Source organism: Melanostigma gelatinosum, assembly GCF_949748355.1.
Source record: "Melanostigma gelatinosum genome assembly, chromosome: 8".
Classification (NCBI taxonomy): Eukaryota; Metazoa; Chordata; class Actinopteri; order Perciformes; family Zoarcidae; genus Melanostigma; species Melanostigma gelatinosum.
Genome location: NC_136641.1, coordinates 21,220,066 through 21,247,330, shown reverse-complemented (window position 1 = coordinate 21,247,330; position 27,265 = coordinate 21,220,066). Strand labels below are relative to the sequence as shown.

Genomic DNA, 27,265 nt, shown 5'->3' with positions numbered 1-27,265 from the left:
AATGTCTATACGATTTTAGAAGAAGAAAAAAAATTGCATAACAGAAGGAGTGATGAGATGTCATGATTAAACTGATGTGATGGAAGCAATTTGTCTGCCAAGCAATTAATTTCCCTTTTGTGCCCATGTTTGTTTGTTTTCTATTTTACAAAATTTGGAATGTTATGACATTTTTCTTATTGAAAGACAGAAGAGAAATTGAAAAACTGTTGTTTTTTTGTGGGTCTCATGACGGGGAAGTCAGAGTGTCATCTCTGGGCACGATCACGTAAATGAACAGCATTAAACACTGAATGATGGAAGCATCTTCTCATTTACTTTCAGAGAACCACAGAGTTTTAACCCAACAGTGACACATTTCTCCTGAGAGGGATCGGACCACAAACTCTCCCATAACAACAAAGAGTCTAGGTCCATATTACAAGTCATTAGAAACGTATGGGATGTGTGTGAAATTGCTTTTGCTTTCTCTTTTGCTGGTCAAGAAATTGTCAGGGAGAGGAGAACAGGATCAACGGGCTTCATTTGATGCAGAGTTTCACTGCTGTTCCACAAGAGGTCAGAGCAGTCCCAACTGAGAATGACAGTCCAATCAAGACCGTGGCCTTTATGCCTCAATCTCAGAAGTAGGAACTGCTACTTGGAAAATAGTAAAACTTCAATTTTTAAAATGAGTTTTGTTTAATTTTGCCCCTTGTCAAATTCTTAGAAACTAAGAGATCCCAATGTTGCATTCATGAACATCAAGGAGAGCAGAGCTTGTGTGATTGCAGTTAGCTGCATCGTACCTGTAGAACCAGTAGGAGGTATTCTGATTTTATCTTTAAAGGATATACATACAGACGCACAACAATCTTTGTTGTTGAGCCAGTTCATTCATTCTTATTGTCCGATACGAGCAGGTGGGCTGGATGACAGCGCCACACTTTGAAAGACGAAGGAGTCGCTCAACCAGATTTCAGTGTCAAACAAGTGGGACTTGAATACAGATGTGTGTGTGTGTGGGAGGAGAGAGCTACTCTAACCGTCGGTCTGCATGTGGAATTATTCATATTCACGTCAAAGGATGAGTTGTCTTGATACTTTCGCGAATCAAGTACAGGCATTAAAGAGTCGGTTATTAAAACGGACCACAGATAGAAACTCATGCAGCGACGGTCGGCAGAGGGTAAGTTTCCCAAATTAAATATCTTACCAAGTATCCTCTCGTTTTTTTCCCCTACTTTTGCATTCATATTCAAAATAGGCAAATGTACTTTGAAGGTATCTTTTGTAATACTTCAGCGAACATTATTATTTCATGTATTGCTCTCCCAGATGTGACCGATGATGATGGTGTTTTTAAATTCAACCATCTCAGCAATATGTTTTCTGGATTGATGCATTGTTGGAAGCAAAAGCCTGATTGGAGATTAAACCAAACTAAAAGCTAAATCTTCCATTGATGCTATTTGAGAAACAGAAAAGGCCTGCACCAGGAATAAAAGTTGAAAACCGTTGACACTATTTACATCGGGTCATATAGACTTAAATCCACACCCCCTGTTGTGATATTCTTCCATATTCCATACTTCATACAGAATATTCTTGTTTGGTTTGAAACACTGCGAACCAACCTGGTGTGTCTTCCTAACGTAACTTCATCCTGCATACAGAGTCAAACGTTTGCATGTCTGCAACTTTTCACAATGTAACTGAACCGACACAAGAGAATGAACAGATTTCTCTTCAGAGGGAAAAATATTTAGACTAATGTGAGCAGAAGAAATCTCAGTTAAAATCTGAATTTTAAACGTTTTGCAACCCACACTCTCACTGAGTGACAAGTGTGTGAACAGAAAAACTGTGGATTCACAAAACGGCTAAATGTTTGAACTGATTTTTTTTAATAAACAGAAATATTTCCTCACTCTGGTCTTCACAGGGGTCGGGGGGGATTCCTCTGGCCAGGAAGGTGTGTTATGCTGTGGGTGACGTCCCTAATCAGATTATTACAGCTGCTTTAGATATTTCCCTTCAAGTATTTCTCCTGGATGTTGTGCAGGTACGAGTTTAAAATGATCTGTATTCCTTACGATATATGTGCTTTTTTTCTGTGGTTTATATATATATATAATATATATATATATATATATATATATATGTGGTTTAATCTTAATTTTAAAATAAAATACCTCAGTATTTCTACAGATGGAGGCCTCTTATGTCTCCATGATTCAATTCGTGAGTCGGACCTGGGATGCTGTGACCGAACCTCTGGTTGGATATCTGGTGAGCTGCAGTAACTGGACACCCATCGGAAAACTCACACCATGGTTGGTTGGCGGAGCCACATGTTTAACACACTCCATATTGAATTAGGCTACGATTCATCTGCAGGCGCTGTACTCAACAGAGCCAAGAATGTTCATCCCACAGGCTGATCCTCTCGACTCCGTTTGGCATCCTGTTCTATCTGCTGCTGTGGTTTGTGCCACACGGTTCAATGTCTCAGGGTCTCAGCGTGCTGTGGTTGCTCACAGCGGTCTGCCTGTTCGAGACCCTCATGAGTGTAAGTCAGTGTGTTACAGGCACTTCTCGCTCAGTAACACTTGCACCACACTTGTATATTTCCATTTTATTCTATATATATACGTCATTAAATCGCAGAATTTTTCTACCTTTGACTCCAGCTGCCGTTTTTAGTTGCTTTTCAAATTAAGATTTTACAATAAAAGACATATAATAGCCTTATAAATACAAAAAAGTGTCTAGGGGCCTCTTGTCACAGATGAGTTGTTAGCAGTTCCACCAGCTTCTCAGATGGTTTTCAATAGTCCTATATTGTAAAAAAGTGATATTTTCATATCGTTTTGTTTTAAGTAGGTCTAAGTGCTGTATAAATACTATGAAAGTATCAAAATGCTAAATCCATGGAGAACTGTTGTACTTTTAATTAAGTACACTTTTAAACACAGGAATTTTACTTGGAATGGAGAATTGTTTCACAATGTTATACTGCTACTTTTATTTTTTTAACCACTTATTTCCCCACTGCTTGTACACATTTCTTAATAATCTATCCACCATCTTGTGCTTCGGTAAACTTCCTCCCCCTTCATCTTCCTCATGTCACCATGGTGACAGAATGTCCTACCAGTCTCTGTTGTAACACTGTTGCCGCTTTGCGCCAAGCTGTGTCACCATGGCTACTGAGTTTCACACGCCTCATGTGCTGTCAGTTGGTATCATGTTGTCTTCTGATGTCCATTAACAGTGCTACAACGTTCCCTACCTCTCACTCAACATGTTCCTGGGGGGAGATCACAGAGACAGGGACTCTGCCACGGCCTACAGTAAGAGTACCAATACTCACGATCATCTCAGATGCGTATTCCCAGGTCGAACAACATGTAGACCAGGAGTGTAGACCTCAGATTCATCACAATACTGTACAAATTCAAGATACTTGTATTTCCCTTTTATGCAGCTTTATGATTGTACTCCACCACATTTCAGAAGCATTTCTGTAGCTTGAACTACCCAACAGCATATAAAGTAGCAGTAATCCAATAACATAATATTAAAAACACTGACAGGAACAATTTACTGCAGAATGAGTACTTTTACTTCAGCAGTAATTTCTGCTGATGTTTTTACTTAAGTAAAGTCTTGAATACAGGACTTGTAGTGGAGTATTTTCAACATGTTGACCAGGATTTCCCTCAGATTCATCACACTCCTTCAGTGTTGGATTGTAACTAAGTACATTTACTAAAATACGGTACAAAATCGAGATACTTGTATTTCCCTTTTATGCAGCTTTATGATAGTACTGCACCACATTTCAGAAGCATGTCTGTAGATTAATCTACCCAGCAGCATATAAAGAAGTTAAAAGCACATCCACAGCAGTTAAATGCAACATACACGTCAATGCAGCAGTAATAGTAATCCAAAAACATAATATAGAAAAAACACTGACAGGAACAATTTACTGCAGAAAGAGTACTTCTACTTTAGCAGTCATTTCTGCTGATGCTTTTACTTGAGTAAGGTCTTGAATACAGGACTTGTCGTGGAATATTTTCCCTGTAGCCTACTTTGAGTTAAGTAAATGATCTGAATAGTTTATTGCTTCCACGACTGCACTTCTTGTCCCCTTCTCTGACCTTCTTTGGCAGGAATGTGTGTGAAGATGGTGGCCAGGCTGTTGGCTTCTGTAATGCAGGGTCAAGTTATAGTGATGTACAACAAAGAAAAGCAAGAGAGCTGTGAACATCTGGGCCAGGCTCATGAAACAATACCCCAGAACACATCTTCCCCACAAACTGCACCACTTCAGGAAACGGTAGATGAAATGTGACAATAAAAGTGGTCACTCTGAGATAACACTCATATTTCTGTAGCAGCCCAGCAGCATTGCATTGGCATTGTACCCTGTAATCAGCACATCATAGGCCTTGTTGTGTATTCTCTGTGTGCGTGTGTTCCCCTTCTTTCATGTAAGGAGTTTAGTCTAGAGTTAATGTTTTAATGTATTATGTATTTGGCAGTGTGTAAGAGAGGTGCAAATGTTTCATAAAGGTGGCATTTATGGCAGCACGACTCCTTTTATTCCCATATATTTTGTGAAATCTGCTGGATTGAAAGGAATATTTCTTTATGCCAGAAATCAGGAACATGTTTTACCAATCCATAATTCTACGTGCATGTGAGGTTCATATTAACCTCATCTGAATGGACATTTGCTTTTTCTGGATCACGCAATCTGAAAATGAACAGCTCCGTAGTAGTATCATAGCAACTTGTCCTGGATTGTATGGAGGGCTACATTTTTAATACTGATTGGTAAAGAAACACTCAAGTGAATGTGGTGAAAAAAAAAATCGTGATTGGGCTTTTAAATTAAAATTGTGATTGTGTTCTTGCTGTCATCAAAAGTCCCGTAAATAATTTCCTTGAATATGATATGTCTTGACAGCGTTCCTCTATCAATTGTTCTGTAAACTACTCTTTTGTCAATGTTTGCAACACATGCTTGTTATAAATATTTTTTAACACTCTGCTTGTAAATCATTCACACAGTTGTCAGTCATTCAAATCGCTGAACTTCTGGTGACATGTATACAATGGAGGGGAAGGTTGGTGTGGCCGTGTCTGTCTATTCTGAGATGTATGTGTCACATAGACACCAGCATAACACATATTATAATACAATAAAAAGTTATTTTGTGGGAGTAAATCGATCGGGTGGACAGGGATTGTTGCTGGTGAGTTTATGCTTTTATTGCCTGTTACGCGTTTGGGTTTAGTTGCCAATTAAGATGTATTTCATTATAAAAATAATGCCTCCTTGATACATTGTTGCCCGCCCCCTGTCTCCGCTCGTACTGTAGGGTGTTCAAGAGGAAGGATACCCGAAGAGCCAAGATGGGAGTAGAAATTGAGACCATAACTCCGGGCGATGGTGGGGACAATGTGCCTCATTTAACGACTTAAATACGGATACATTCACAGTGTGTACGGCCCGTTATTAAAAACTCTCTTTTATTTTCAGGACGGACATTTCCGAAGAAGGGGCAGCGCGTCGTGGTGCACTATGTCGGTGAGTATGGAGGACTACTACTGAATGGAGCTAACAATCTGGACGCTTAGCTACATTAATGTTTTGTGGGTGTTTTTTAGCTAACATGCAGCTACATGCAGCCCGTAAACGCGAGCTTAAAGCGGTGTGAAAGCCTGTTGTTTGCGTGATTTGTTTCAGTTAACGCTAGCTAACTGGTTGCATATTGCTACTTGTGCTGGCTAGCATCGCAGCTAACGTTCAATGCCATGTTTAGCGTAACTAATTGCTTGTTGTGTGTGCGACTAACGCTAGCTAAGGTGGTGCTACAGTCGGACATTTGCTCGCCGACTTGTGTCATGTATTGAACAATTCAAACGTTTGTACTGTTCGTATCAGTGGCATTAAGAAGGACGGAGCTCTTGTCGAGCTAACGGTACCGTAGCTGCTGTCAGCCCACAAACGTAAGCTAACCGCCGGCCGGCCGGCCCCATGATGCTAGTCGGCTAACGATAGCTCTGTAACTGTTATGAGGCTAAAGACTTATCAACAACCCTAACGGATACATCGATACATATATATATTCATGGTTTTTATCAGGCACACTGGCAGACGGGAAAGTGTTTGATTCTTCGCGGTCCCGGGGGAAGCCCTTCAAATTCAAGATTGGACACCAGGAGGTTATTCGTGGTTGGGAAGAAGGAGTAGCGCAGGTGAGGAGCTTGTTTTACACTCTCTTAACGTGAACAGTGGAAATTTAGCGTTATATACTCTTTATCATATGTGTGCTACTTAAGTTAATGGAAGCAGTAGTATACTTGCACAAAGTCTATGTATTATACTATGAATGTATGCACAATCCTTGGACAATATTCTTGCACAAAGCTGTTGAGCACTTAATTATTAAACAGATCTGTTCATATTTTTATCGTCATTGTTTAAATTATATTTATGCTCCTTGACTGTTTGCAGTACTTGCTTTTATCTTGTATTATCTACTCACCTTCACTGTAGGCCTGTGTAAAAACCTACTCAGCAATAACCAACTATTATGCTGTTTTACTTTTTTTTTTCCTCATGTTTTTTTAAATTTCCAATTCATGGGATGTCCAATTTTAAGAATGGATTTTGTGTTTTTTGCAGTTTAACTCGAATAAGTACCTCTTCCATCTCCTCCACAGATGAGTGTAGGTCAGCGTGCAAAGCTGATTTGCTCACCAGATTTTGCCTACGGCAGCAAAGGGCACCCAGGGATCATCCCACCAAACGCCACTCTCACCTTCGATGTGGAGCTGATCAGTCTGGAAGCCTGAAACTTGTGCACTCACGTTGTTAAATTCCACTCAAATTTTCAGGGTGAGAATCTTTGTTTTATTTATTATTATTTCTTTAATCATTTGAACAATCACACTGATTGTGTACATCGTATTCTGGGTGGATGGGGGTAACTATGTAGCTTTTAAAGTATCTCAAGTGTGAGTGATGAATGCCCTTTTTTCAGTGCCACGCTCACATTTATTGTATACGCATGTACAGTGACTATGCATTTAGCCATTGTAAGTCAGATCAATGTTTACAGGTTGAATAGTATGCGTAGTCTTCATATCCTGTAATCCTCTCCTCCCTGACCACAGCACTAACGCCCCTTTTTCCGTTTCACTGCAGGTCGACTCCTATCTTGGGAAGATGGAGGAAAAATGGTAACAGATGATTCCTGCTCTTGAACCCTGCATAGGACCTATCTATATCTTCACTAGTTCACTCTCCTTTACATTTAGATACAATTTGTGTTTCGTCACTAGCTTCAAAACTTTATCCTCCGTGCTATTCTTTAGGTTCCATACTGTAATAAGTCATAGGCCATCTCATCCCACGTTGTATTTTGTCATATTCTGCTTTGTATTTTTTTATTTTTTTTTGGTGATGTTTTGTTTTTTATTTCTCCTAAACATTTTTACAAATTGTGTCTGCCATGAGGACCAGGTTTTAGACAAGTGTCATAAGTATTGAATCAATCTCATTCCTGTGGCTCTGTGGCCTTTACACTAAAATCGTATTGATTGCGGGTAATTACTTGTTTTCGATAAGAATAAATAGTTTGACACAATGCTATTTCTATGAATTACCTTTTGTGATACTTGTTATTGGGTTAAATTTAAAGTGTGGAATACATTGCAACCAGGGATTCATGAATCAAGCACATAACAGCCATGAGCAGCCTACAGGTCTCTGCAGAGGGAGAAGCGTCTTTGTCTGCAGCATCAATTCTTAATTTATAAGAGTGAAATGACTATTGCTGAAACACTCTCAACTGGACGTCTTTGGGCTTGTGGACTGCAAAACATCTGGGGAGACATTTTATTTTGCCAAAACAAATATTTGGTCTTTGGTAAAAGGTTTCTAAACTTGCATGGTAACTTCCACAGTTGTACGTCTTGGGGTTTGTGATTCTTTGTTTGAAGGAGTTGTGTGTAAGCTGTGGATGTTGTAAAAGGTCTGACCTGTACTCTAAAATCATTAAAAGAGTAATTTTAACAAATGCTGCTGTTTTCCTTCCCTTTTGGATGATTGTATCTCACTGTTAAGATCTACTAATCATAGTATTACCTTTTTAAAATGGGTTATATCCTCATTTCTGAATTCATATTTAATGGTATTGCAAAACACTGCACGCTATAATAAAAGAAAACCGAGAGAAGCATATTTTATTTTCCAAGACGAGAGGAAATACCCAGGGTATTTTGCAATATTCTGTGCAATTGTACAGTTCACTTTTTCATTTGCATGTACAGTACAAGCTGATGGGAGGTCTAGTTTCACATGGAGAAGGATAAGTGAAATAATTGAGCAATTTTTAATGAAGGAAATGTAGTTTCTCTGGAGCCGAAGTCAAACAAATTGAAAATGAGAAAAGTTCCAACATTGCAATATGCGTCCCTCCAAACAGATATATTACTTTATTTTCCATTGAAGTTTAAGTTTGTAGCTATTCCTCCGTCTTAAGCAGAATTATTGATTGAACAATCAACAAAACCTTATTGAACAGATCCCTGAAAGCTAAAACATTGCTCTTTCTGCAGAATAAGGCTGAAATCGGTAACCATACACACTGCACGCCATAGTTTAGTTACAATTGAGCCATTTCAGTCGACACACAAAAGGGCCACTTGTAAGAGTATACAATGATACACACAGTACATCATTGTTCATCAAAGATTGTACATCAAAGATCATGTAAAATTAGAAAATATATCACTGTATCAAAAACAGTTATCTCTTCTCAAGGTCAGGAAACACAAATGCTCATCCAAGTCCTTCATTCATTTCGCTGCGTGGATCACCATCGACTGCTGCCTATTCCCTAAAGCTTTTATAGAAATATGTGATTGTAGATACACAACCAGATTAAAGTCCGTCCTGCTGAAAAGCTATGAGCACAGTGCTTTTTTTTGCCGTTTTCGCCTACTTTGTATATTTAGTTTGTAAACTGCAGATTTTTGTTATTTTTAATTTCAGGTTCATTATTTTAGCAAAGAAAAAAAATATTAATTAGTTCATGTTGAGGATGAACGTCCCATCAGGATCAAATAAATAGTTTTAAACTCCCTTGTGTTGTTTATTGGCAAAACATATCAGTGATTTGTCTGTTCTGCACCTCGGAACCAGATTAGATGCACACGCTTTCCAAAAGGGGAAACGTCCCGGCAGCTTTCAACCACATTCAATATTTTCGTGGGTGGCGATGACTTTGCTGCATGCCTTCACTCACTGTGCTCTCTAAATCTATTAACTGCTCCTGTCAGATAAACACTGACTGTCATGTATTTCATGACTGCGACTCTCCAATTTAACAATGTTTAAAAATGTGATGATGAAAATAGAGGAGCATTCAACAGACTATTTTTCTTCTGCTCATTTTCATAAGACGAAGTGCATATCTTTGCCCAGAAGGTATCATCTAAATCCAGATACAGGCTTTTTAATTCAAGCAGGGAAACCCAACCAAACTGGGTTACATGCAGATTCCAACAAAGAGAACACCACTTAAACCTCAGGCAGTAGCAGTAAGTATATTTGAGTGATGAAATAATCTACGACTAATCATTTGTTCTCTGAGGCAAGGCATGACCACGAGATCACGAGGACGGTATGTAAAACCTAGAAATCTTATAAGAGGAGATATCCAACAAACGGCAATGAGCAAATCGTAATGAAGTCAGCATTAGAGGTTGGGAGTTGTCGTCCTAATGTCTCAGATTGCTGTTGTCCCATTCATGCTGGTCGGCCTGCGTCCCCTGCCTGCACCCCTGCGGCGAAGTGAGTGGAGGGCCACAGCACAGCAACCTCTCAGCAGAGAGCCAATATGATACACCGGCAGGACTTCCCGCGACGCCCCTCGACACAGCCACGCCATGGTCGGGACCACTGGCATCGCCAAAGCCAACAGATCCACGAGGAAGTAGGGGCTCCAGTGGCAGAGCTGAGGGGAATACCCGTCTTCATTCGCACCTTCGGTTCCGTCCCCATCGTCCTCCTCTATCTCCACCACTGTAGCGTCGCACCTCTCTGGGAGAGGAGCTGAAGGGGGAGGCTGGCAGGTGTGGGGCTCTGCTGGCATCTTTGTTACCTCCTCTGGTTTGTCGGCTGGTAGCGGCTCTGCGCTGTATGAACGCTCAGGAGGGAGCCCGGCAGGTAAAGACGATGGAAACAGATGTGGTTCTGAGGGGGTGACGTCTGCCGTGGCTAAAGAAATGACATTCAGCTCTTCGAAGCCGCTTTCCTCACACAGCCAGGTCATGGTTGGGCTGCAGGCCTGGGATCGCACCTCTGGTTTCTTCTCTGCAGGAGAGGGAGTAGGGATAGGATCACTGGCACGGGCAGCAGCAGTTTCCGCTGCAACCGGGGCCTCCTCCTGAGGTAAATGCAGGAACAAGTGGTGATGAGGGAGGTAGGTGTGGCCACTGCACTTGCAGAAGCTGCTGCTGCTGCTGCCACTGAGGGCGTGGCAGGAGTGTGACATTGGCAACACTGCCCCCCCGCTGCACAGCCTTTCGTAGGTGGAAGCGCGTGGCACAGCCGGGGGGCCTCGCATGTGGCCCTGCGGAGGCAGCTGCTCCGACAGGAGGGCCGCCTCCAGGAGCAGGTGGGTTTGTCCTGCTGGGCGAGACGCTCTGCTTGACTCGGGAGCGTTCGGGCTGTGCTCCAGATGCAAGGCCTCGCTGCTCAGTCGGGTGCGGGTGGCGCTGCGACTTAAAGTGCTGGCTGGGGAGCAGCCACAGGAGCGAGACTTGCCCCCTTGCCGAGCTGCCTGCTTGTGGTCATGGGGGTTTTGTTCGCGGACGCTCAGGTTGGACTTCACTGTATCCACCACCTCCTTAAGGTGTTGGATCTCTTTGCGGGCCTCTTTCAGCACCAACTGGGCCTCCACACGGTGACATTCCTCCTCTATCCAGTCCTCCTGCATCCTGTAGAGTTGGGACCTCAACCCATCTATTTCACAGTCTCTGATAAAGAGTAAGGGACAAGTGAACAGCAGAGTTATTTCTCTTGTAAAGAAACAAACCAATGTGGTTCGTGAACAGGAACCCTAAAAGGTTTTTGAAGGAGAAAAAAAACTCACCTGTGTTGTAGTCTTTCCACATTGTCCCTCAGCCTGGCTCGCAGATGTCGTATACACACCTCCTTCTGCTGCAGAGGGGTAAGGTACTGCTCCGGGGTCGGGGGCCTGATCCCATGGTTGTCACTGCAAGCTGTGTTCTTTGCATGTCGCCTGAATCAACACAGCGTTAAAAAAAGAGAGGAAATAAATGTAAAGTTCTTTGCTTAATCACATGTGAGAACAGTAAATTGTGATTCCGGTTGACAACAAACAAGTGGTAGTGAATTGTGAAAGGCTCGGAACATATTCACCCTCGTGCGAATCAAACTGCTGTTGAATATGACCCTAGAAGCATATTACCATATTAAGATATAGTACAAAGAGAATTGTATGGTTGATAACATACCTGGGTGTGCTGGGATATGTCCGAGCCGTGGGGCTGCCCTCTGCTGCCCTAACCCGACCGGGGTAGGTGTGAATACTGGATGTATCACTGTGGGAATATCGCCCGCAGCCGCCACCAGTGCCAACGGAGCGCCTTGGAGGGAGAGACCACATTACAATTATTTTACAATACAGTGAGGAGTAAAAAAACAACAAATATGTCTTGCATCACTCATGAAACCGAAGGTGCAAACAGTACCTGCGCTGACCTGAGGAGGGCTTTCGACTCGGAGTGAGCGACATTGACATGCGAGGGACCTCCAACCGCTCCACTGCTGCCTCTAGAGAGGGACGCTGGCCCTCACAGCTGAACCGTAAGAACAGTTCCAAAAACACATCAGAGGCAAAACCTGCAAATCAGCTAACAGTAATCTAAATCACAAATATTCCTTGTGGCATACTGCGTTGTGGCCATTATGTGCTTCTTCACTGCAAGTCAATGACAATAATGTAACCCTAACCCTAATTAAAATAGTGTAGGCCAGCAGCAAATAAAGCCTCCTTTCTGTGCTGACACAAAGGGGAACAGTGAGTTGACTGTCAGCTGCCTCTCTCTGCGCTGTGTCCTGCAGAGCTGCACATCAACGTGATGAACCATCACATTAACTGATGTCAAAGGGCAACAAAGTACATCTGACATTTGGTGACAACACTACAGGAGTTTAAAGGGTCGCTGCATAGCAAATCACACTTTCACATAAAAGCAGTGCCGGAGCAAGCATTTCAGAAAATCTAAAATATTTAGATGTACTTACTTGGATCTTTCATGTTAAATTGATTCTGTAAACTGTTCAATTATATTATCTGTAATTGATTCCCTCATACATGAAGGTATCTGTCTTGTACAGCTGGGTATCGAAATCGACAACAGACTGAAAGGACTTCAGTATTGAATGCGCTGGCTGGAGTTTCAGACTTATTTACTTGTTATTTGATCCGATTTTTCCTCTTCCAATTTTGTCTATCTTTAGACCGTTTGATTTTGGTGAATCTTATTCTGTTAAACTCTGCTGCAGTTATCAGTTTGACATTTACTGTTAACTGAATAAAAGGGTCAAAACAGCTTTATATATTCCCAAAGCTTGGTATCCTGGCACTGATATCTATACCCAACCCTAGTCCTATTTGTTTAAATGTGGTGCTGTAAATACTGTAGCTGTAGATTGACACATGTGGACATGACCTCAGTGGTAGCTCCGCCCCGTTTATATATAAAAGTAATCAGGTAGCTTTGGGTGGTAGCTCACCACCCCAATTGTGGAAAAGTTCATTTCTATCTTAAAGCAAAAATGAAAGACGAGGACAAAATATTCTCATCCTTCTTGAAAAGTGCCTGACTTCAACCTGCTGATCTTATGGATGCATCTCTGGCTGCACACACAGCAGATGTATACTGATTATGAAAAGTCTAAACTAAACACACGCATATTCATTCATTTGTGTCCTATGTTTAAATTCTAGGACGACGAGACAGGACATATCACCTCCCTCCCTTCTGTCTGCGCAACAAGTACGTTATTGGTGAGAAATACGCAATCATCTTACGTAAGTGTGAGTATCGGTGTTATGTGGAGGCGAGCAGCACATGCAGCAGGATGGAACTACTTAAAGCAGCATTCAGACGTGGAGATGAGATAGTCACAATGCTTCGGGATAAATGTGTCCTTGAATTATATTTATAGCATTACATTGCAGGATTTTGTTTCCTCCCCACATCTGTCGCCTGTACTGTAAAGCAGTGTTAGATAAGCAGGCAGGTCTGGTGTGATACTTTATTAAATTATAAGCTGAAAAAGTCAGCTGACTACAAAGGAGTCTCTAAACAGGCCATCTGACAACCCAGCAGGTACTTTCCATAAAAGAAAACGCATCTTCTGATAGAAACACTTCAGACATGAAGTCCCAGCTGTGTGTCCTGAATACGGTTATTTAACAGGGACGTATGTACTCTGAATCTCAAAGGTTATGGTTAGCTGTGCACGCGCACAAAACACCGACACAGCTGATTTTTTTTTTAACACACCTCCATCAGATAATACCATTTCGCCAGGTGGAAGTTGCGCATCGCAGAGAAGCCTCGGTTCCCGCCACACTTGATGGTCGATGATGATGAGTCCCCGGTGGCAACAGGAAGAAAAGATGCTGCTGATGCTGACGCGAGTCCATCCTGCAGCCATGAAGCCCGGAGACGAAATGAGGCGACTGCGTCTGCTGCATCGGTGCTTCTTAAAGTGACAGCGGGGGGATAGCGACGCTCCATTGGGCACGACTCCGCCGCACGGTAGTGCTGGAAGATAGATGGGAAGACACACTGTCCGTCAGGTGAGTCGTAATTTAGAAAGCCCATTCATTTATAAACGCTGACTGGAGAATAGGGCTGGACTGGTACACGTACCACACCTCAGATGATGGATGAGTGTGCAGAGGAGCATGCACGGACTAATGCAAGCCACAGTTGGAGCGAACTTTGTTCCTTAAAGAAAAATACATTAAAACATCCATTCAGTCATGCGTTTATTTTAATACAATCCACAATGACATAAGTCACATTTACAATTTCAGAACAAAAAAAAACATTTTAAAAGACTTAAAGGTTTAAATTCTCGACTATTTACATAATGAACTACAAGAACAAGTGGGAATGTTAATGAATTCCAGTTTGAGTCATTCCTATGCATTCTAAGCATATCGTCTGTTCGTGGTCATACTGTCATGTGTGATAAAATATGTTACTGTCCCCAAATGTGTGAAGTCAGGCCTACAATGAGCACAGATTAAAGTGATGACTTACACATTCTGCCCAGTTGTAGGCTGATAAATAAATATAACTCCTTTGAGTCTATGTATAATTTAAGTCACCTTATGTGATGTTAAGATGACAGCGCAGGGCTGTACAGAAGTACTGTACTGAGTTTTCTGCATTCAAGCTGAAGGAAACAAATATGATGAATATAACATCTTGACCTCAATAATGACAATATATGAATTTAGTTTCATATCCCAAACTTCAGTCACATCAAATGTATCCTGCTGAAGCTATACAAATGCAAACATCTAAACATTCAGTCTGGTGCTTTGCATCGATACAGGGAACAGATTTAAATATATGTAAATATAATCTGTACTTTAACGTAAACATTTGCCGACAATGAAATGTCCGTTTTCCTGACATCTCGGATAAGAAATAACAGCCCTGTGTTTAGAATACATGGAAGAGGAACTGGTGTAAAACATGAACTGAACATGCAAGAAACTTCAGTCCAAAAAGATCACAAGAATAACTGACATCATGTTGCATCGAACAATATAACAATAATTCAACAAATACTTAAAGGACCTTGTACATCATGTAAAAAGGTTAGGGATGAGAAACCCATATCTGATGTCAGAGGCCTAATGAAGAGTTTTAGACTAAATGTTCCTTCACTGATACTTCTCCCAACTGAAAAGTAACGAGAACAAGTGAAATAGTATTTACAGGTTCTGAGACACACACACGAGCATACCAATGTGTGTGACATATAATGTAAAGTGAGATTCTTTTTTTCAAGCGCCTTTTTTTTTTTTTTTTACTATTTAGCACAGAAATCTATTGGAGTAAACGTTTACTTCACCCCGAGAGACTGACATAGTAACACAAACTAAATAGTAAAGGCAGATCAGACAGAACCAAGACTGCAACTGTGGAATTTTAAGAAACTGCATCATGTTTTAGTAATTGTAGAAATTGGGGACAGGTGTGGCAGTGATGTCCTTGTAGGGTGCTCTCTGGTGCAGGTGAAGGGCTTTTTGTTTGTTCAGGATCAGGAGACAGAAGAAGGTGGTTGCAGCCTGCGAGCGAGTTCCTTCTTCACAGAGCGCCTTCAGGCTGAACGAGGCGACGCTGTTGCTCTGGCTCTGCCAAAACACGAGAGAGATGATTTAAGTCATTCGACATTGTCTCTAATCCTGCCCCGCCCGCCCTGTCCACTGGGACCATAGATTTGAATCTGCCATTCAACGAGCAGGGACACTCCCTGTGTCATCAACATACAGGCAAATATAATATGTAAGATTTGGTCGTTGGTGTTACGTCCTTACTTTTAGAATGTTCAGAAGCTCCTGTGTACGTCTGGTTATCATCCTCTCCTCAAAGTCCTGGCTGTCCAGCATAGACTGCAGGTTAAAAAAAGGACCGCATTTCAGTGAGTGATGCCGGGAACATCTCCAAGGCAGCATGGGAAATAACAAATTAGCACCTGCCATCTGGCAGACACTGTTACATTTGTAGTTTGTTTACTGCACCAGCCATCTTTAGTCTAACTTCCTGCCCTGTTTCTATTTGTGACTGCGTGTGTGTTCACAGGCACCTGAGTGTTGAGGGAAGTTGACTGAGTCTCCTGCTGCACGTGAGACGGATGGACAAACATGGAGTCCTCTGATGGAAGCTCTGGATGTGAGAACTCCGAACTGTTGTCATCCTGACACGGCACAGATTACAAACGTGAGAACGGTAAAAGGACATCATGAATGGGGAAATGAATAACTTCTCTTCGTCCGACACGCTAATGCTTACTTGTGCGAGCTCCGAGTAATTCTCAGGTGTATTGTCGTTCATGCGATCGAGGTCGGTCAGCTCTGTGTTGCGTGTTCTTTCGGGGTCTATTGATGAATCCACGACACTGACGTTGCCTGTGGTGAGGGTGCTCGTGCCCCTCTGAACTACACGGGACATCATTATGCAGATTGCATGTCACAAAAGGCAGAACAGAGGACAACACCAGTGATGCGTTCAAATAGAGATTATAGTTCACTTCCTACCATCTTGTCCATCCTGACGCATCACCTCAACCTCCTCACGCACCACATACGATTTCACCTGGAAAATACTCTTGGCAAAGAGCTGCAAAGGCAAAAGTACATTAAAACGGTAACGGGAGTAATTGAATGTTCGCGTCGGATTGATTCGTCGTTTTTTAAGATAAAAGACCATCATTGCAGGGATTTGTTTATCTTGTTTACCGTCTTCACCTGTGGGGCTGCTACAGAGGAACACGGCTGTGTAAAGAGTTTGTCCACACCGCCGCTCTCCTTCCACTGCATGAGCGGCAGAGTGGGCGGGGCCATGTCCAACGGGGCGACCAGATCGGAATCGTCATGGAGCTGCCCTCTGATGCAGTCATTGGTCAGCTCTTTGGTCTGGTCCACAACCAACTTGCGTTTCCTCTTCCCCGTCTTCCTCTCAGAGTTCGCTGAAAAGAAACGGCAGAAGGTCATGAGAAGGCTTGCTTTGAGTATCAAGAGCCCGCCGTTTGTGCGACACATTCTTTGGTTTGGCTCTCTTTGTACAGCAATGTGATCTGTGAGTTGAGGGAACACGGTTTGAGGGTTGTTTAGTTGCGCTTACGAGTGACGGTCACAGGTTCGAGTGCAAAGGCCTCGTCCTCGTTAGTGAGCATGGTGGTCTGATTCAGTGTCGGGGTCTCCATCGCCGCTCTGTCACAATCTGGAAAACATGGAATCTGTTCTGAGTCTGAATGAAACTATGTTCCGTCTTCATGAACAACACGTAACACAATCCAATGCGCAGCTGTACCATCAAACTAAACTATGATCACAAAATACAGGCATATCACCAATACTTATTAAACTGCTGTTGAAATGGAGGTGCTTAGTTGTAATGTAGATGTAAATAGTTGAAAAAGCTCCTGATGAAACGTCACCTGGTTGATGATCGAGTGAGGAGATCTCTGGATGTTCATTGTGAGGCTCCTCTAGGATGAAGTCATTATCGGCATTATCACTGGAGATTGTCAGAAAGTCTACAGGGTCATTAAAAAAATAAGAGAATCAATCAGTCTAAGTTTTGATTAAAATAAATGATCAATCACACAACAAGAGCAAATATATACAGCAGCAGAATTCCTTCAGATTGAAGACTTGTTTCAAAGCTACTCGGAATAAATTGAAGACCAACTGTACAATAACTGAAATATGACTTGATGTAGGCCGTGTTGTTGGAACTGCATGCAAGCGTGTGAGCAAATTCAGAGTCTGGGAACATTAGTCCCTTGCTACCCTATGATTGACGCTTTGTTCTATTTGAAATTGCAATGTCAGAAAACTAGATATATTTAAAACGTTTAACAGCAACAAATGCCTCATTTCTTTAGATTAATGAATGAAATGCCGTGTGAGACATTTTAAGGATCCACAGGAACCCAGAGTAAATGAATGCAATCTGTAGCAAAAGTAGGATTTTGTTGCTGCAAAGCAACACGACTGATGAATGAGTGCAGAGAGAATCTTTTTCTTATTTGGTTATCATGATTTAATGAGCAGTCGGGCCATGCTGCGTCTCAGATGTTATTTATTCTTTGTGTCCTTCAAAGAACGCTGGTCCTTCAGAGGATGTGAAGGCAAGCTTGTATTTCTGCTTCCTCCCCAAGAGACAGTTTAGCCTCAGAGATCAAACCTACGTATTGTTGCTCTTGTGCAGTCCCAGTCCCACGTGAGCAGTCAAATACGTCACAAAGTGCAAACGCTACTGGGAAACTGGGACATGCGTCTTCATATGAGTGCGGACATTTCCCTGAAACGCATAATAGATGACTGGGAAACTGTACCAGACTAACTATAAATGTATCTATGTTTAATTTCACTTTCTTTTAATGCCTTCTGATCCATGACATACTCAGGCTCCTAAAAAGAACAAACTGTGGAAAAATCCGTTTAAGCGTGTTCTGACATAATTGGTCCCCAAAGGCTGACTTTGGAGGATCCGGCCCCTGAATTGGGACAAGGCAATCTGGTGTATTGGCTTCACAAAAACTTAGTTTGATTAATTCACAATCACTACCGAGTAGGTCGAGTCCTCTATTCTCATCCCCAAAATCGTCTCCAGGTTGACCGAAGCTCATATCCAGCAGCAGCCCATTCTGGTGGCTCTGGGACTCGTCGCCTACTCGTCAGAGCACACAAACGGAGGAAATGTTTTTGTTATTGCCAACAAATCCCACTAAAAGACCAACCCCAACAATGCATTAGTCTGTCTGTGGAAATCAGCTGCGAGCACATTCATTACTGCAGATGTACATTTCTAAAAGCAGGTAACTATTGTCATAAAGTCATAATAAAGAAACATGTCAGCCGGTGCGACGGCGTGGCTGATTTATGTGTTTTTAACTTTTTGGAACGCAGTGGAGCTCCTCGATGGCTCAGAGGAATAACATGCATCGGGCTTTAAATTAGCAGGAATAAATGAATGCTGAACAAACGGCTCCACACTAACGAGGCAAATGGCATGAGCTCCCATCAAATCAGGAATAAGAGAACAAAATGGTTCTTACCGAAATCCACTAAGTTCAGAAAGCCATTTCCAAAATCTTCTTTCAGAGTGATTTCCTCTGATCGACACTGGTTCAGTGAAAAGTGGTCCACATCCATGTTACTGGTGTCCCAGTATGAAGAGGACATAGTGTGGACACAGACACAACACTTATTCATCACGCTTAAAGGAACAATGGGTGACCCAAATGTAAACGAAAGGGTTAGCTATCACAATTTAAAAGACTAAATTATAATTTACCACATCAGTTAAGTTTGTAATCCAAGCATTAAAACCTAAATGTGTCATGTAACGCATCGCTGAGCAGCTTGAAAAGCCTGTTTTCAAAAATGTTCATTTGAGAAGCTCAAGAAGTATATGCTTTCATATTGTTTATATTGCATTTGTAAATGAGCATGTGTCTTTTAAACTGCCACGTCTTGTGTGACATGTCTTAAAGAAACCTGCAGCTATAAATGTCAGGTTGGGCTTCGTCGGAGAAGACAAAACGGTACCTCAGATGTGGCAGATGGGCATCAAAGGCAGTGAAATCCTCGATCAGAGTAATTGCTTTTAGTGATGCCTCGAGCCCCTCCACGGGCATATCTGTCTGACCTGGTGTGTTGAGAGACAAACAGGGCAAATAATATACAAACATATACTGCGTTTAGAACTAGAATACCGATAGATAAGAACAGCACTCAGTGATTTACCTGAAGAGGTATTTCTTTGGAGCTTTCACAGGCATTAAAAGATCATGTTAAATAGACGAAGATGTCCTCAGGATCTTACATATAAGAACTAACCAGCTGAGCTACTATATTACTACATGAATTCAGAGATGCTAACTTCTTCACCTTGTTAAGTGTGTTTAAAGACTTTTAGCTGCATAAATGTATGCCTGTCTCTGTCCTTTGGGACTGTTTATTCTGTGTGACAGTTCACATGAGAGAAACTCCACACATGCATGATAACATTCTCTCACTGAGCTCACTCTCTCCTCCCGAAATCATTTAGTGGAGTAATTAGGTCTATGTCACCCTCTGGTGGTTGTCCTCATTAGGGAAAGTATTTCCTGGTTTATTAGGTACAACAACGCAAACTAATTCTGTCTAAAACAACAATCCTGCAATAAATCCAAGCTGTAAGTAGGTTATGATGTTCAGTTGAAACTATTTTAGAGCAGTGTTTACTCAACTGCTTGATAATTTTGAAGGATACAAGGTTTTCCACTTCAGTGAATGCATCCATGTGGCCATAGTTTATCTTTGCACAGCCACAATTAATATTTTAGCAAGTCCAATGTCTCAACATTTGACACCGACAGCACAAACAGGGTGTTTTACCTGGTCTGAATGCCATTTTAATTTTAACCAGTGCTTCACTGCAGTCTGCGACGAGATACTTTGTTTTCCTGGAGTAGATCCTGACCACACCGACCAGCAGATGACTGGAGGTCCTCAAGCCAAGTTTCATCTACAAAGATCACACAGACATCTCAGACAGCACTTCTTACACTTTAGCTCTAAGTTATTACATTATATTGGGGTTTTGTGGATGTGTTGTTTTTGTTGACCTTTGGGGAAATGATGTCTTTGATGGTTGTTTCTAAATTACATTCAAATATATGGGCCTTTGTGAGTTTCTTTTCCCAGTGCGCTGCAAGCCAGATCTTGGCCAGAGGCCCCCCCTTGGAGGTGAAGAGTTGAGTGTAGAACATCATGTTGGAGGACCAGAGCTAGCTGTCGCCTACAAACACAACACTGGCTGTTTAAACCCTTCCCATGTCTCTGATAATGTTATTTTATTTATGACAGAGTAGTAGAATATTCAGTTAAGCTTTTTAACGTAATGTTTCTGACAGTCGAGCTTTAACTTTTATGGTCAAAGTTAGATAACGTTAGCTAACGTTAGCTCGGAGGTTCCCTGCTAAGCTAGCTAGCTACGGCGGCAGACTCAAATATAAACTGTATTTTAAATATAAATAAAATTACGGAATATAACTTGACACAGTTAAGAATTTAGGTAGGGACGTGAAATTACCGCTCTACGTAATTATGCCCATTTATCGGGCTAACCAGATATCAGCAATATTAAGCTTACCTTAACTTTGAAGTGCCGCTTTTTGACATTTGGACGTAGCAGCGACTTTAGCCACGCCCACCCGAAAAAACAAGACGTGATGAAACTCTGCTGCTTCACAAACACGGTGGGACTAACCCGGTGTACAACCAGGTTAACTAAACATGTTGTCCATCGTTTAATCCCACTTATAATAATACAACATTTAAACGGAGGGAGGTCATGTCAAGTAGTTCATTGTTTAATTAGTGGAGTGTTTGTCAAGCAACAACATAAATGGAGTTCGGGCAAACTTAATTAACTAACTTAGGTCTCCGCCACGGCTGTCTTTTGAGGTTTGATGCGCTTTTTACAGGCATGTGTTACGAGTTGGCCCAGTACAAAAGGAACAATTAGTAGCTCGTGTAGCTATGTGAGCAAATGAATGCTGGCTGAATTCCACTAAGCTGCTTTGACTTCAGGGTCCTAGTCTTGTGAACGTTGCGCATGCGTGCTTGCTGTTTGGCTGCCACTAGTTAGTAGTTTAAATCCACACTGGTGCAGCAGATCATAAATGCATGTAAAGTGGTGAGTCGATGTATTGTTTGTAGTTTATGCAATCTCTACGAAGGTGCAGCAGTAGTCAGTCATATTTGGGCTGTTCCCTTTGTTAAAAGTCCTGCACACCTACACACATGTTTTCAATTATCCTGTCTGTTCAGACTGTGGAAGTTGGGTGAGCTGAAACAATAAGTTGATTTATCCATTTTCCCTTTGTGTGCACTAGAGGGCGGCATTTGATACATTAAGGACACCTGAACACACTGACTCATGCAGACCCGGCCACAGTGGGAAGAAACAACCTGTGCATTGTTGTCACCATTAGAGTATTAGAGTGAACACTTGCACATAATACAACCCAATACAAAATACTTGCAAATAAGCTGCTTTCATACAAGTTATACTATTTAATCTTTTGACTGTCAGAGACTTGTTTCTACTCTGTGGGACGGTGTTTGTCATCCCATATTACAGGGCTGCAAGTTTACTTGTAAACAAGATATGTGTTTCATGTTAACCGAGAGCCTTGGGTAGTGTTAGTGTGGCTGCACAAATGCGGCGGGTCCTGAATTTCAGGAAAGTGAGATACAGGATAAAGGTATGCGCTACAATGTGTTTGAGCTTTCTCTCATGTAAACTCTGCTGTCATTATCTTTTAAAGTGACTTTTACTTGAAGATGTATTATCTGGATGCAGTGCAATGAGCTCTGTGATGGCAAAACGGGGTATTGGGTTTTCTTAACTGTTAGGTTTCCATCTGTCTCTATAGAAAAAGCTCACTCAGTCCAAAATGAAGTATCTCACACACAACAGTCAAAATAATAAAAAATAAAAAGTGGGTGAGGAAAATCAGTGCTTTAGATTTATGAGTTTTGAAAAATACCCAACTACTGTGTGTGTGCTCATGTGGATTAATCTGCCAGTTTCAGTTAAATGTTTCGTGGTTCGTTTTCTTTTATTTCCTTCTCTGGATGCGGATCAATGCTCGCCCATTGGTTGCAAGTGAAAAGCATACCCTCCAGACTTAAAAATAAATTACTTTGTATCTTAGTCGATACTTCATGCATATTTTTCTTGGACTCCTTGCTGTCATGGGAGTTTCCATTTCCATTTTATTTCAGCTCTGACAGATGGAAGTAGATCTCTTCAGCAGCAGATACACTTCGTACTGTAGATGTACACAGTTCAGTTTTGTATTTCTTAGATTTTAACTCTCTTTCTTACATGTGGTTTTGGATGCACATTTATATTGTCTTCAAAAGGTTGGCAACCCCCCCCCCCCCCCCCCCCCCAGCTGTAGCTTTGCTGTCATCACAATTTTGGTCAGTGTGCTCAAAAAATGCTCCTCCGAAAATGCTGTCTCAGCGGCAAACAAAGATAAAATAATGTTGCAATGACATGGAAGTGTTGCAGTGAGTCGTCTTTCACCTCCCTCAGATAAATCATGTCCAATCTACCAAGTTAAACATCAACATCTCATTAACTGTTGAGTTTAATGGATGTCAGTGTTGTACCTCGAACAAACAGATTTGTCTGTGTGACAAATTATTGGCCGGATAGATCATTTTGCAGCTATTTAAGATACTGAGTGAAGTATAATGTGAAATATATTGTTGTCTCAGCTTGTGTTGATTTTTGAAACATTTGACAACGCTTTCTCCTAAGATGTAGTGTTTTGAGGGCATGCAGTACATATGCACATTTGGTTGTGCTGTCTGCAGTTGCAGTGTCTTGTGAAACACTAAAGCTTTTGTCGGAAAAGAAGAGGGGAGATCTGGAAGTGTTGCACACCAACCCAGGGATTTTAAATGGAGACAACACCCAATGTGCTGCCAATAATGCCAATAGATTCCTTTGCAGAACATTAGATTGGCACTTAATTTGAACCTGGTGAGCCCTCAAGTTAATGATTAATGGTAATGTTCCCAAAGCAACACATCGCTGACAGATAATTAATGAGAAAATCTCGTCACGTAGGGTTTTTTTGTGGATCAGAAAAATGGTTGAAATAAAAGATATCCTTCAAAAGTTTCTTACTTTAATTAGTCCTCTGCAATGATATGCGATGTTACTGTTCTAATAGCATTTCCTTGAATCAGAAAAGACGAAATGAAAGGATTTCAAACACTCTGAGCCGGCTTTCTGCATCTCCAGACAAATCAGACCACAACAATTAATCACCGTTTTTATTTCTTAGGTAAATAAAGCTGCACCTGAGTTGCTTTTGATGATGCTATCAACACTTTCTTTCGTTAAATGCGTACATGAAGCCACGAAGGACAATACCATTAAAAACGGAGAGCAGACGCACATATAACAAAATGCTGTTTGAGTTGTGATTGGAGAAAACTAAATTGTCAGTCTTTTGATACATATTTGCAGGATCAGACATGGTTGTTTTTTTTAAACGGACTAAAATACAAAAGTAATTTATTTTAGTAAATGCGCATGAATTCTAAATAAAAAAACAAGGAGTAGACGACGGAAAACAGCATAAATAATCTAATATGCGTTAGAGTTTATAGACACCTCTGTGTGTGCCCCTCTGTCCATTTATAATAAAAGACATTATTGAAAACAATAGGAAAATTATTATTTGTAACCAAGGACCTTCAAACATTCTCACAGCTAAAATCCTATTTACAATTGTTTGTCACCTGCAGGACACAAAAAAATACAACTTCCCCTCGTTCCTCTTGGTTCCTGAACAGACCTGAAAATGTCCGGTGAAATGATCTTAATTAACAGGTGTCACTCGTGTTGGTCAATTTCAGTCAAAATTAATGCCAAAACATGAGGTGATGCTGACCTCTCGTTCTACTTTTTGTGAGAACTCTGTTTTGTCTGTCCATCTACAGTAGAATGGCTGCAGGCTACATGGCACAGTGGAGCCTGTTTAGTAAAATGATACTCCAAATCTGTCAAAATGGATTCCACTGGTGGTGACGAGGACAAAATGTCCATAGAAGCATTCAAGGCCATATAGGGGGTGAATACTTGTTCATTTTGGGTTGAGTAGCACTTCACCATCCAGCTGCCAGCATACCAGCTGTCCTTTGTGTGCTGAAACCTGAACAGATCGTAATTACACATTAGCCTGTTTGTCTTGTAATCACAGGAAGCAACATAAACAAGTTGTTCATCTTCTTTACAATAATTCTACATAATGTTTTTTATTTTTCTCATAATGTGTTTTGTTCACACCGACCAGATACTGAACACGGTTTATCCCGACATGGAGCAGTATGTTCCTGCTGTATGCAATCGATGATGAGCTGCTTTGAAATGTCACCCTTTTGCCAAATTAACCTTGACGCCAGCAGGGCTTCTCCTGTCTCGTTTTTTTTTTCCCTTGAAAAATCCGGTTAAATTGCACATTCAAATTAAACTGGAACCAAGCTGACACAGACGTAGGCATTAAGACATTTCACGCTTACATTTCTGTGTCAAATCTCCGATGACGTAAAACCCAGTGTGGATTCTTTGAATCTCAGGCCTTTCTCAATGACTTTCATGAGTGACTTTCGGGACGGATGCCATTGAAGGGCCTTGCAAGCCTGCGTTATGTTATTCTATAGGTCTCGTTGACAGTCACTCCATTTAACTTGTGAAGGCCCTTTGTTGTGTTGTATTCCCTGCACCTGTCCTGTCTGGTTTGCTTCATGAAAGAAGGAGGTTGTACCACTAGAGGAAATCAGCCTGTGGTTTGTCAGAGAGCTGGCTAACTGTCACCTCTCTGTATGTGGATTCAGTCAGGATGCAGGCGGTCCTTTGGGGTGTTGTCACATGACACGGCGCTGTATTCTCAGTGCAGTGCAGACATGCCCCGTAGCTCTCCTGCTGTCCATTTGAGGAGCGCATGGAGACGCTCATGTCCTTGTTGCGCTGCAAGCTCGATCCGAAATGTGCCTTGGGCTCCGACTGTGGACTTCCCCTGTAGATCTTCTGTCGCAACATCGTGGTGTCTCTGTAGAGACACTCGCGGAAGTTGGGCTTACACAGCAGGTGGACAATAGGGTTGTAGATCGTAGAAGATTTGGCAAACACGGCGGCGAAGGCGAATGCATCAGGAGGAACCAGCGTGGCATCTCCGAAAGCAGCCCACATGGCCACGACTGCATATGGAGTCCAGGCACCCAGGAAGCCGATACACACTGCTACTGACAGCTATGGAGAAGAAACACATGCAGACACTTGTACATGGCTGCACACATACCGCAACAACATGTAGAAGATTGATATGTCTTTTATTTCGTGGAAAAGTAAACCAATATCTATGGAGGCATCCTATTATTCCTTATTGCACGCACACACACACACACTCACACACACACAGATGGCTATGTACATATCAGTAATCAGCAAAAGCATTTTCATAACCTCAGAATAATTTAACGTCTCATATCCTGCTATCCTGCCAACTGCCAAGTCAGTCACACTAAAACGACACACTCATATCCTCTGACCTTGACGATGAGAGTGTGTGCATTGGTGGCCTTGGTCTGTGGTGTCACATGCTGCTGGACGGCCTGACGGGACCCCCGCACTGTCAGCAGAATGAAAGTGTAGGAAAGGAAAATGACGGTGCAGGGCAGTGCGTAGCAAAAAAGGAAAAGGCAGACGATGTAAGACAAAGCTGACAACTCGTGGTTCGGTGCCTGCCAGTCGATGCAGCAGGCTGTGCCGTAAGGCTCAGGGCTGTAACGTCCCCACTGGGCCAAGGGCCCAACAGCAAACACGGATGCATAACACCACACTCCGACGACCAGGAGGCGGGCGTGCGACGAGGAGAACTGGTTACCTGATCAGACAGGAGATGGAAAAAGATGCTTTGCCGTTATTGTGGTAGTTTCTTCCCCCTCTCCTCAAATGAAATGCGTTGTTATGAAGTATGTTGTGTTGGCAACATCCCGCTCATCAGTTCAGTTCATCATCTACTCACCGTGGTTGGGGAAGCAGACTTTAAGGCAGCACACTGAAGAGAGGGCTGTGAGGTTGGTCAAGCTGCATAGACCAAACAGTACTCCGCACATGGCGTAGAGCTGACAGGTGGTTTCTCCAAACAGCCACCTGTACACAAAGACGAGGAGGAAAGAGAAATGTGATGGATGCTAGGCCTGCAACGAACAATCATTCAACAATCATTTTCACTGTCAATTCATCTGCTGATTGGTTTCTTGATGATGTCAGACGAGCAATCCAAAACCCAAATATATTTTGATCACAATGATATGAAATAGAAAAGCAAAACAGTTTTACGATCAAATAGTTGCCAATTATAATCAGTATGTTTTTCACTGAGGAATTAATTTGATTCTCGAGATGGGAGAAAAAAAATCTAGAAAGACAAGAGTGACATGTGAAATACCGATGTGTAAACGCCGATGGTATTGCCAGTGGGAATAAAGAGAGCGTCATCCCGAGGTCACTGATGGAGAGATTGACGATGAAGAACTCAGCTGGCTTCAAAGTCGACCGCTTGTGATACGCAACAAGTAGCAGAATGCAGTTGCCCATCAGGGACAGAACACCTGTAAAACAAAAAGAGAGGGAGATTGATCTGGGCTGGACATTGCGCACCCTGTTGGGATTCATCAGGCATGCACGGAGTCAGCGTCGGATCAACGCTGTAGAGATGTTGTTGTTGTGTGGACTTACAAAAGACGCTGTAGAGTGAACCTATGAGGATGTCGTGCTTCTTGGAGATGGTGGAGGCAAACGCAGCAGATGTGTCTGAAGCATTTCCCAT

At 42.0% G+C, this 27,265-nt stretch overlaps 4 protein-coding genes across 4 annotated transcripts; 1 reads left to right on the top strand and 3 right to left on the bottom strand.

The window, feature by feature from the left end:
- Positions 1-5,234: 5,234 nt before the first annotated feature.
- Positions 5,235-8,084, top strand: fkbp1aa (FKBP prolyl isomerase 1Aa). Its single transcript, XM_079272916.1, has 6 exons — positions 5,235-5,252; positions 5,379-5,449; positions 5,540-5,587; positions 6,146-6,258; positions 6,727-6,901; positions 7,211-8,084. Exons 2-5 carry the CDS (start codon positions 5,413-5,415, stop codon positions 6,856-6,858), a joined length of 330 nt encoding a protein of 109 aa, XP_079129042.1. The 5' UTR covers positions 5,235-5,252; positions 5,379-5,412; the 3' UTR covers positions 6,859-6,901; positions 7,211-8,084.
- Positions 8,085-9,797: 1,713 nt separating this feature from the next.
- Positions 9,798-13,754, bottom strand: snpha (syntaphilin a; the record flags this gene model as incomplete). The annotated part of the gene is given in 5 exon segments (XM_079274513.1): positions 9,798-11,049; positions 11,166-11,315; positions 11,551-11,682; positions 13,628-13,701; positions 13,704-13,754. Coding segments are annotated over 5 exon segments (1,659 nt in total).
- Positions 13,755-15,299: 1,545 nt separating this feature from the next.
- On the bottom strand, positions 15,300-20,617 carry rad21l1 (RAD21 cohesin complex component like 1; the record flags this gene model as incomplete). The annotated part of the gene is made up of 13 exons (XM_079273163.1): positions 15,300-15,479; positions 15,669-15,743; positions 15,938-16,048; positions 16,144-16,289; positions 16,389-16,470; positions 16,590-16,819; positions 16,975-17,073; positions 17,291-17,389; positions 18,427-18,528; positions 18,917-19,017; positions 19,410-19,509; positions 20,241-20,370; positions 20,471-20,617. The coding sequence occupies 13 exons, from the start codon at positions 20,615-20,617 to the stop codon at positions 15,300-15,302; spliced, it is 1,602 nt and encodes a 533-aa protein (XP_079129289.1).
- A 4,583-nt stretch (positions 20,618-25,200) lies between these two features.
- opn7d (opsin 7, group member d) lies at positions 25,201-27,265 on the bottom strand (the record flags this gene model as incomplete). Its single annotated transcript, XM_079272842.1, has 5 exons — positions 25,201-25,683; positions 25,983-26,317; positions 26,459-26,586; positions 26,885-27,047; positions 27,175-27,265. The coding sequence occupies 5 exons, from the start codon at positions 27,263-27,265 to the stop codon at positions 25,201-25,203; spliced, it is 1,200 nt and encodes a 399-aa protein (XP_079128968.1).

Excerpts from the sequence above, each read along its gene's own strand:
- fkbp1aa (XM_079272916.1), top strand. The coding sequence starts at position 5,413 with ATGGGAGTAGAAATTGAGACCATAACTCCGGGCGATG. Across the intron at positions 5,450-5,539 it reads GACCATAACTCCGGGCGATG|GACGGACATTTCCGAAGAAG; the intron begins GTGGGGACAATG and ends TTTTATTTTCAG. Across the intron at positions 5,588-6,145 it reads CGTCGTGGTGCACTATGTCG|GCACACTGGCAGACGGGAAA; the intron begins GTGAGTATGGAG and ends GGTTTTTATCAG.